General features: G+C 43.9%; 1 protein-coding gene across 2 annotated transcripts in view; it reads left to right on the top strand.

The window, feature by feature from the left end:
* AP2B1 (adaptor related protein complex 2 beta 1 subunit) overlaps positions 1–11,326 on the top strand; it is a 99,292-nt gene that overhangs the window by 6,269 nt on the left and 81,697 nt on the right. For both annotated transcript variants that reach the window (XM_018561467.1, XM_018561466.1), the window contains exons 3-4: positions 4,741–4,846; positions 7,023–7,158. In XM_018561467.1, the coding sequence (XP_018416969.1) occupies positions 4,741–4,846; positions 7,023–7,158 (242 nt within the window). The remainder of the gene's footprint in view (positions 1–4,740; positions 4,847–7,022; positions 7,159–11,326) is intronic.

Raw genomic sequence — 11,326 nt, 5'->3', positions numbered from 1 at the left:
CCCCCCCCCCCCCCCCACACACACACTGTGTGTTGTGACCTGGAAAGGCAGAGCTGGTGTGCAGTGTAACAGTGGCTTACAGGGAAGGGGTCAACTGCTTTACAAGGCAATCCGACCCGAGTGTCAATTAAAAAATTTTGCATGAATAAATCCCTGATATGTCAAAATAAGAGTTTATTACCTTTATACCTTTATTTAAAGGTAACAATGTACATAATCTTAAAAAAAGCAGCCCTATTGGACCAGTGAAGTGAATTTGTCTAGGCTGGGATGATGTCATCAGTCCAATGCGGGCAGCAGGAAGCATTTCCTCAGACCTCTCTCCACTAGTGATCAGACTGCAACATTATAACTTAGTGGCACGTCACAAGGTTAGAGGCTGCAGCAGGGGGCTGGTCTGTGTCTATGATAATTGTGAACACAGGCAAAAGGACTTATATGATTGTGCCATATATGAAACAACATGTTAACCTGGAGAATACATTCTGGCCCTAGATAATGTCTGAACATGATGGTGCCATTACTCTTGTTGATTTCTCTATACAGTTCAGAACATTTTGGCACCAAGGTCTGTTACAAGAGGTTTTTTTTTTATATGGCTAGCTATTGTTTCTTTTTCTTAGAGAATTGGGAGGCAGGTCTAAGTTGTTGGTCACTGAGTCATGAATAAAGATTGCATGTAGTTCTTTTTAAGTTCTAAAACTTTAGTCCTGAAACTGGACTTTTGGAAAGGTCCACTATGAGCCTGTATACACCATAGTTTTGCGCTAAATGCACGGTATACGAAACAGTGATCTCATGTCCATGAAGCTACAATTGTTTTTTTTCATATGGTAAGCTTTGTTTTACCTAGTCTGTCTGGGATAAAGTACCAGTTGTAGATATTTTCTTTGTACAATGTACAGGTTAAACTTTTACTGCAATTTTTCCAAATGGAAGACCCTATCTTAAAGAGACACTAAACTCAGAAGTTAAAGTATATCTGTAAAAAATAAGTCAAGGCAACTGGACTTGCTGTATTTTTCTTGAAGAAGTTTCACTGGACATCTGACCAGCATCCGACCAGCTTTCTCAGTTCTGATTTGAGAAAGCTGGTTGGATGTCCAGTGAAACGTCTTCAAGAAAAATACAGCAAGTCCAGTTGCCTTGACTTATTTTTTTACAGCTATACCATGACCTGGATGAATGAGAACCTTCACAGACATACTCAGAAGTTAAAGGATTACTAAAGGCTGGGTGTTTTTTTACCTTAATGCATTCTCTGCATTAAAGGAGTACTATGAGGTGAGTGCTTTTCACTCACCTCATACTTCTAGCCGACCTGCGACAATGAGACTATGCGTCACAGGTCGGCTCAGTAGATCGGGAAGTGAGCGAACACATACCAGCGTTCGCTCACCTCTCGATCCTGTCACGGCTCTCTGACGTGACAGGGGAGGGGCTGGATTCCCACCTCCCCGCTCCGATCCGCCAGTGCTGACTGGCGGAACGGACGGGGGAGGGTACAGCTGGGCGGATTCCGGCATAATTGTCGGGATCCGCTTCAGCTGCGGCGTTTCAGTATATCGCGAGCAACAGCTCGAGGTATACTGAGCTTAGGGTGACGGGAAGACACTAGTTTGTGTCCTCCCGTTACCCTAAGGAGAACTATGGGGAAAAGCCTTAACTCCATAGTTCTCCTTTTAAGGTAAAAAATGCCCAGTACCTTTCTGTGTCCCCCGTCCCCCCCACACTTACCTGTCATCCCCGCTTGTCACTGCCAGCGATCCTCCGTCCTGAACTTCCTGGTTGCAGGGGAAGAGATGGAGGACAGAGGAGCCATAGGCTCTGCTGTCAATCAACCTGTTGGGCTGAGAGGAGGGGCGTGGCCTGCCACAGGCTGTTTGTGTCTATGGACACACACAACCACTTGCGGGCACGGCCAGGAACGAGCAGGCACGGGTGCCTTCACAGCAGCCGCTTAGCTGATGAACTGATGTAGGCACCTGTGTGGGGGGCGGGGGAGACAGTGATGCAGGACCCCAATAGAAAATTAGGAATTTAAACTATTTTTAAAATAACAACACATCTGTATACCATCTGTGCCTCCCTTCCATACAAAAAAAAAAAGAGCAAGCTTTAAAATTGCTTTAAATCTTACATTTTTTTCAGGTTGAAAAGCTGGGACCCATGCTTTTCAACCTGTTTATTAACGACATCGGGGACGGAGTAAACAGTGAAATCTCAGTGTTTGCTGACGATACCAAAATTGGGAGGGTAATAGAAACAAACCAAGATAGTATAACTTTATAAGAGGACCTGGATAAAATAGGGGAATGGGCAACTTTATGGCAGATGAGGTTTAATGTTGATAAATGCAAAGTTATGCACTTTGGGACAAAAAACACGCAAATGGGTTATACAATAATGGGTATGCCGCTAGGTAAGTCTGAAATGGAGAAAGATTTGGGGGTCACTGTAGACCATAAACTCAATAATAGATTACAATGCCAGGTTGCGGTAAGCAAAGCTAGTAGAGTCCTGTCCTGCATCAAGAAGGGAATGTTTTGCAGGGATAAGTCTATAATTTTGCCACTTTACACATCACTGGTTCGGCCTCACCTGGAGTATGCGGTGCAGTTTTGGGCACCGGTACACAGAGGGGATGTCCTTGAACTGGAGAAAGTCCAGCGAAGGGCGACCAAACTCATCAAAGGGATGGAGGACCAGAGCTATGAGACACGGTTACTAAATTTAAATATGTTCACGCTGGAACTAAGGAGATTAAGGGGGGACATGATTTTCATGTACAAAATGTTCCATAGTCATAGCAACATTAGCAACAAACTCTTTACGATTAATTCCGTAACAAAGACTAGAGGACACCACCTAAAACTGGTAGAAAAAAAATTCAAACACAAGGGGCGGAGGGGGTTCTTCTCAGTTCGCGCGGTTAGGGTCTGGAACTCGTTGCCACAAGCAGTGATTTCAGCAAAGAATGTGGAATCGTTCAAGAAGCTTTTGGACGATTTCCTGAGAAACGGTAATATACAGGGGTACAAGTACTCCTAAAAACGAGATGACTCGGGGATCTTTACACACACACACACAATAGGTTGGACATGTGTCTTTATTCAACCTCAAATACTATGTAACTATGTAACTATGTAATTATTAACAAAAATTAATCTTATTTGTGTATCTCAATACAAATTAGTAAATTATATGTGAGATTGTAGTCTATCATGGGAGCGAACTTGAAGCGGTGGCTACTTTACAACACACACAGGGGCCATGGGGAACAAAAGTAGTCACCCTCTAGAAGGAAGGACAGTATCAGCATGAATTCAGAGATGATTTGAGGATCTACAGCCGAGTGATACACAAATAAGATACATTTAGGTTATTAGTTAAGGTGCGTGAATGAATTTTAAGATTTAACTCCTGAGTTTAGTGTCACTTTAAGCGGTAGTAAACATCTATAAGTTGTTTTTTATGAATAAAGTATACAGTAAGTCCCCTACATACAAACATTCACGTTGAACTCTCAAAGATACGAACGTGTGTTTGCATGTCCAATCATGTAAGTTAGTTCACATGTGTGGCATACATTGTCATGTGTGTGTGCTTTTGTGTACTTTACTGTATAGAGTACAGTATCTTTAGTTTAAACCCAGGATGTCCAGAAGGAAGTGTAAAAGTAGCAGTGATGTAGCTGGGCACCTCAGCTAACTTTGTTTGATTTACAAACAAATTGGACTTAAGAAGCTGCTCTCGGAACGGGACACGTTCGTATGATATAGATTTTAAGCCCTCAGGGGCAGGGCCCTTCTTACCATCTTGTCTTGAATTGTATTGTGATTGTAATGTCTTCCTTATATTGCAAAGCGCTGCGCAAACTGTTAGCTCAATATAAATCCTGTATAATAATAAGTAAGGGGACTTACTGTATATTTGTTTGGAAGTTTAGTTTTCTACTGGGGTGCTTAAAAAAATAAATGACGAGCAAGTCTAATATTGCCATCTTGCTTATGTTTCTGTGCTTACCAAATGGCAGGGGTGGGCAAATTAACATGGAATTTCAGGGCCAGTCCATCCAATCCAGGAGCCAGAAAGATATTTTTTAGGATCCAGCTCCATTGACAACAACTAGAGAAAATCTCGACAGGTGCTGGCTATAATCTTTTATTAGCATTAGCTACCTGGCCCCTGGGATTTGTCCAGCCATGCAATATGATTACTGCTTATTCCATGCACTCTTTGCTGACTTTAGGAATACTGGCTCAACAATACATATGCAACAGGAAACATTCTAATGAGATTTACTACATGTATGTACTGGGTCAGAGTTATCTGTAGCTATAGTGCTACCCACAGAGGTGATATATATTGAGACTCTCTAATTTGCATTAAAGCTACCCTGTCACTTACTGAAATATGTTACACCAAGCCCATACATGTAATGAAGAGTCTGAACACTTACATCTTCTGCTTTCCTCACCACTAAACACCCTTCACTCACTAGAACCAATTCCCTAAAGTCCATTAGGAAACAACCAGTGTTGATCTGTGTGGTCCTCCGCAGCTCACTGGTGATCGGAATGACATTTAGTAATGAGGACAGCGGGAGAGGTAAGTATTCAGTGTTTTCTTTACAGGTATGGGCTTGGTGTAAAATGTGTCAGTATGAAAGAGGGCTCCTTTAAATCTGACTTTTTTTCCTACCTGCAGGTATTCTAATAGTTTTGCTCTTGATTTCAGGAGAGATTTTTGAACTGAAGGCCGAATTGAACAATGAGAAGAAAGAGAAACGCAAGGAAGCAGTGAAAAAGGTCATTGCTGCTATGACCGTAGGCAAGGATGTGAGGTATTTACGAGTGCGCCTTTGCAACAGATTTACAGCAGATGGATCTGTAACAGGAAGTCTTTTTAAGTAATAGTACAGTATGTGCTACACTTGCATAATTGCTCCCAAGCACTAAACCGGCTAGAAATATTCTTTATAAATGAAACTGAAATCAATATGTCCATAATTCATAAGACAGGCCCTTAGAAAGGATGGTATCAGACAAACAACACTGATTTCTTTTAAGCAACTGCAGGCACCCAGTAAAAGAAGCAATAAATACTTCTCTCTCCAGCAAGTGGAAGGCAAATCTTTTTTCAAGAGCTCTGGGTGCCACCACTATCTGACACTTTCAAGTTGGCCTGTGATGGCGTGTCACTCGCTGATCACAGCAGCCAGCAGGAATGCCATTTGGTTAACGACACCCCCCTTCATGCCGTAGTATTAGTGCTAGGCATTGGCACACTGTTGATGGCCACATCTGCAGCTGGATTGCCTCAGATCCAAAATTATACATTACATTTGGCGGCTTCCGTGTGACCAGTCTGAGGGTAGTGAGGTTTTAGGTAAGCACCCTACCTTCCCTGACTTTGCATGCCATAGATGAGAACTATATTACTTTGTAAAGTGTCGCTCCAATCAGACCTAGAGATATAAAAGTAATAAAGTGTATCTTTAGCTGAATACATTTTTGTTTAGTTTTTGATACAATTGAGTTGTTTGGAACCTCTGTCCAGTGTCTATTGTTGTTTATTGCCCTCACCCGTTCTGTTTGTCCTGGTGAAAATCCATATATTTACAGTTGTCGCCAGAATAGGAGAGGTGACATTTCCCAATGGGGACCTCTGGTCTGTTACAACTTCTTCAGACTTTTTAAAATCTTTCCACTAGTTCACTATGCTTCTATTACCGGTGAGTATGGGGCCTTTGTAGGCTGTACACTTTTGTGGCGTCATTATAAGGGATATAATGTATGCCTAAACTGCTAATGAATGAAACATATTCTTAAAGTATATGTAACCCTTTCACTAAAATATCATCTAAAGCATTTTAAAATATTTTTAAATGTGCAGCTTTAATTAAAATAATCCCTGGTGATCCTGCTATGATGTTCCTTGTTGAGGCACTTCCTGCTGCAGGGTGACAACACTGTCCTTGTCTCCTAATTGTTCTGCGTTGTCACCTTGCTACATGCTCTCTTAATGGAGACTACAAGGTGCCCTGCCAACGCTCTTTGCAAAAAACATAGTCCACTGTTGTCACCGTATAGAAATCTGCTCTGAGAAATGCCATACTACCACAGATGAAGGTTATTCATGTAGACAGAAAGTGGCTGCAAAAGGGTGCAGAAGATGAAAAAAAAAAGTGAAAATATTATTTTATTAAACTGACGCTAAGCTCAGGATTTACATCTTAAGAATGCATTCAATACCTTAACTATTAACAAAAATGTAGCTTACCTGTGTATCACTCGGCTGTAGATCCTCAAATCATCTCTGAATTCATACTGACACTGTCCTTCCTTCTGGAGGGTGGCTACTTTTGTTCCCCATGGTCCCCGTGTGTGTTGTAAAGTAGCCACCACTCCAAGCTCACTCCCGTGATGGAATACAATCTCAATACAAATTATTAAACTAAACGTGAGATTGTAGTCTATCATGGGGGGAGCTTGGAGCGGTGGCTACTCTACAACACACACAGACATTGGGGAACAAAAGTAGCCACCCTCCAGAAGGAAGGACAGTGTCAGTATGAATCCAGAGATGATTTGAGGATCTACAACTGAGTGATACACAAATAAAATACATTTCTGCTAATAAGGTACTTGAATGCATTTTTTAAGCTTTAACTCCTGAGTTTATTGTCACTTTAAAAAAAAAAAAAAGCATTCTAATGCATAGGACCTTTGCAAATTAAGGGACTGATTTATAAATGGTTTGTAGAGCTCCTCGATGTCCGAACCAGATTTGCTGTGCTGTATGGCCGCTAATTGGAGCCAAGGAGCATAGGAAATTCCTATGCTCCATCAAGTGGCCATACAGCACAGCAAATATCATGCACACAACAAAGAGTTGTGCAAATCATTTTATAAATTAGATCCCAAATGTTATTCAGTTAGGGTTTTCATGAACTTTTAAGATTATCTGGTTTATAACAGTGACCACCTTTTTTTTTCTTTTTTTTTTCCTCTCATCAGCTCCCTGTTTCCTGACGTAGTAAACTGTATGCAGACAGATAATCTGGAGCTTAAGAAACTTGTGTATCTTTATCTGATGAATTATGCCAAAAGCCAGCCAGACATGGCTATAATGGCTGTTAACAGCTTTGTCAAGGTAAGCTCCTGCAATACATCTTGCTGTTCAGGAAAGTTGAAAAAACTCTTCTAGTTTCTAAAGTGTTGATGTGTTCACGCAGACAAAGTTAATATGTATTTTAGGAGCAGCAGAGTCATAATGGTTTGGAAAAATTGATTTTCCTTGACTGCTGTTTGAAGCAAACTTGTAGGCTGATTTATCTTATAAACAGTTCAGCACTCGCTTCCTAGCCCATCTATCTCAAGCAGAACCATCCTTCCGCAGATGCTTACTTACCTCTTTTGATGTTGGTGGCCGCTTGACTACATCCTAGCAAGTCTCGTGTTGGACTGCCTGCGCACTAACAAATGGGACATTGCTCCTGAGCACATTCTGTTCACATCTATGGGGCATTAGCTTCCTGTACAGCGCAAGATTTGTACTGGCTAGGATGTCAGTAATGCAGGAGGTCCCTGCTATCTGTGGAAGTACCTAAGCACCTGTTGGTGTTCAGCTTAGGTTAGTAAGGGGTGCTTGGGGCAGCAGACTCTCAATTTTTACACTTACCTGTCCTGTTTCTTCAGGATCTTTGCTTGATGGTTCCCTGGGAGCCACATAGCCTCATTGCTGAACATTTCCCGGCCAGGCTCATGCACGGCATAATCTCCATTCCTATGGAAGGGTTGTCTATTATTCATCCCAATGAGAGATGGCTTGTCTGTAGGAGTGAATGTAAAAGTTGAGTTATGACGCGTCCGGTTCCGGCACCCATGTGAGTGGCAGCAGGGAGACGGCGCTCTCGTTACGGCGTCTTTTTGAATTAAAAACCAGCTACCCAACCTGCGTACCGCCTCTCTGCTAAGCCTGCAGAGCACCCGGTGATCGGTCATGGACCGTTTCCTGGAGTCGGCGCGCTCAAGATCCCGATCACTTACCCGGTTTTGGGCCGTCTCTCGGAGTCCCGTGCTTCCAAGATGGCGGCAGTCCCTGCTGTCTCCCCGCAGAGAAGCATGTCTCTGGCCTCTGGTGTGAGGGTCCTGGATGACGACAGTGCCCATGCCCGCATAGCAGCTGCGGTAGCTAAACTGCTGAAGCCTACAATCACTGAAGCGGTGGAGACAGCCATTCAGCAAGGCATGAGTCAGCTCAGGAAAGACCTCTCAGCACAGACACGTGCACTTAAAGAGGTGGAACACCGCATCTCCTCGCTGGAGGATGACTTGCTGGAGGCTCAATCAAAGTTACTCACATGTGACACTGCCTCACGGGCGATGCAGGAAAAAACCGATGACCTTGAGAATCGCTCTCGCCGCACAACCTGAGGTTAGTGGGTCTCCCCGAATCATATAAGCCGAACAAATTGCTCACGCTGTGTTCATCCACTATCTCGGCGTTGCAAGGGGTTTCCGCGGCCTGCACAGCTGAGAGGGCTCACTGACGAGCTGTCAAAAGAAAACGCTAAGGCACCTAGACCGGTAATTGTGCGTTATCTCAACTATGCCGATAGGCTCCAAATCCTACAAAAATATAGAGCTGCGGGGTCTCTTGTGGTAGATGGGAATAAAGTACTGCTATTCGCGGACTACTCCAAGGAAGTGGCGAAACAGAGGAAAGCTTTCAGTGAGGTATGCTCCAACTTATATCGCCAGCGGATCAAATTCACACTGGCATATCCGGCTGTCTTATATTTTACCACGGCTAAAGGTCGCAGCTATTCCTTTCAGGATCCACAAGAAGCATTGCTATTTCTGAATCAGATGGATACCACAAATACTGGGTCTCCCTCCCACTCTCCCTTGCCTCCACGCTCACCGCGGAAATCTACCAAGCTACCAAGGCGGGTGATGGGCACTCCACGCAAATACCGTAAGCGTTGATGGTAAACTGTGTGGACCTTCTGCTGAGTTTTTCTGACTGTTTTTATTTTTCCCAGTCTCTTTGCAGCGTAGGGATGGGCAGCGAACACCGTTTCTTTGTCCACGACACAATGTAATGGGTTCTATAGCGCATATCCCGTTATGCATACATAGGGAAATTGCGAAGTCAGTATTGTATATTTTTTTTTTCTCTTTTACTGTACATGATGTTTTGTTTTCATGCACTATATATGTTCTTACACGATTTGATTACACTATGAACAGAATATTGTCTCACCTAATGCTGGTGTTTGTCTCGCTGTGCCACTTCAGGTGGCCCACTGCCTATTCTGTATCTTGCCTTACTGCGGTTGCTTGGTCGAGCTTCTGGGGGGACCTTCTTACTACCGTCCTTGAGACGCACTTTACACACTTACTAAACCTTTTCATTACTTATCATGACCCCTCTCGTGCACATTCATGAAAATAATTTCGTGGAATGTTAAAGGTCTCCGCTCCCCCAGAAGCGGACCAAGGTATTGCGCCACCTGCCCCGCCTGCGGGCAGATGTGGCCTTATTGCAGGAAACGCATCTCAGGGACGAGGATGTATTTCGTATGAAACGTCTATGGGTGGGAGAAGTATTCTGCTCGCCTTCCCAGGGCCGCAAGGCTGGTGTCTTAATACTGCTTCATAGAAACCTTGGCTATTCAGTATTAGGGGTAGACAAAGATGATGAAGGCTGTTTATTATCAGCGACCCTGAAATGTGATCACACACTCTTTACTGTAACAAATGTATATTTTCCCAACTCACCCACCCAAGCAGATTTTCAATCTCTTGCTAGCTGGATTACTAAGTTTGAACCATCACACCATTTGATAGGGGGGACTTTAACTCTACAATGTCCACGTTGGAGGATAGAAAATGGATTTCTGGGACTATTCCTAAGAGCAGACAATCCAGTTCTGGCAGGCACTCAGCGTTGGCATCTACGATGGATGCTCTCTGTCTCCGGGATGTCTGGAGACTGACACATCCTCTAGAGTCGGAGTATACACACATCTCCTTGGTGCATGACTGCCTGTCAAGACTGAACTACTTCTTCTGCTCTGATACCCTGCTGCCTAACACGTGGTGTCCTGAGATTCATGACCTAGTGATCTCGGACCATGCTCCGATCTCATTAATTGTGAGTCATGCACCGCGTGTGGAGAACATGATCTTGTGGCGATTTCCGTCTTTTCTTACCTCCAACGAGGACTTCCAACACTTCCTTCGCTCTGCCTGGAGGGACTATGCCATGTGCAACGCAATCCACGCAATCCTTTCTACGAGGCGGGCAAGGCATGTATACGAGGAAAGATTATTTCTTATGTCTCGCATATGAGAAAAGGGCCATACAAGCATATCATAGGGCGAGTGATCGTCTGAGGACGGCACACGCCTCCTTAATAGCGGACCCTTCCTTGGCCCGGAAGCAGGACTGGGTGAGGGCCAAGCAGGAGTTCGATCTATGGGCGCAAAGACATGAAAACATTAAAGCCTCTTATGCTCATCTACGTCTCCATAAGTTTGGGAACAAAGCAGGGAAGCTTCTTGCACGTTTGGTTAAGGGTAGATACCGCCCCACCCCTATTTTAACTCTCCGTAGTCCCACGGGTGAGCTAGCCACTGACCCAATACTGATCAATAAAATGTTGGAGGAGTTCTTTAGCTCTCTCTATAAAGAAGATCCCATCGATGAGGCGGCGGCCACGCGGTTCCTAGATAAAATACATCTCCCTTGCTTGTCACTGGAGCAACTGGCTTTTCTTAATGCAGATATCTCCAGGAGGAAGTTTTGGGGGTCATCAAGAATCTGTCTGGCTGCAAGGCACCTGGACCGGATGGTTATACAGCAGACTTCTATAAAATATTGCAGGATGATATACTAGAATCGATACAGGCCCTTTACAATTAAGTATGGGAGGGGGCTCCATATCCCGCTACCGGTCAGGAGGCATACATACGGCTGTTTCCCAAGGAGGGAAGGGATCCGACCAATCCGGGATATTATCGGCCCATATCATTGCTGAATCTGGATGTCAAGATGCTATCCAAGCTTATAGCAAACAGCTTGGCCTTTGTACTGCCCTCCTTAATACATCCAGCGCAGGTTGGCTTTGTCAAAGGTCGGGCGGGTGTGTCAAACTTGAGAAAAGTGCTGTTGGCATTGGAAATGGCCCATTCCTATCCAGCAGACACTCTGGCCATAATTACGTTAGCTGCAGAAAAAGCATTTGACAACGTCAATTTGCAATGGATGTTCCAAGTTCTCTCTGTTTTTGGATTCAGGGACAGGGTACTCT

This window comes from Nanorana parkeri, unplaced genomic scaffold, assembly GCF_000935625.1.
Source record: "Nanorana parkeri isolate BGI_ZX_2015 unplaced genomic scaffold, ASM93562v1 scaffold525, whole genome shotgun sequence".
NCBI classification, from domain to species: Eukaryota; Metazoa; Chordata; class Amphibia; order Anura; family Dicroglossidae; genus Nanorana; species Nanorana parkeri.
Note: the sequence above shows the minus strand (reverse complement) of the source record. Positions and strands in the feature narration are given on the sequence as shown.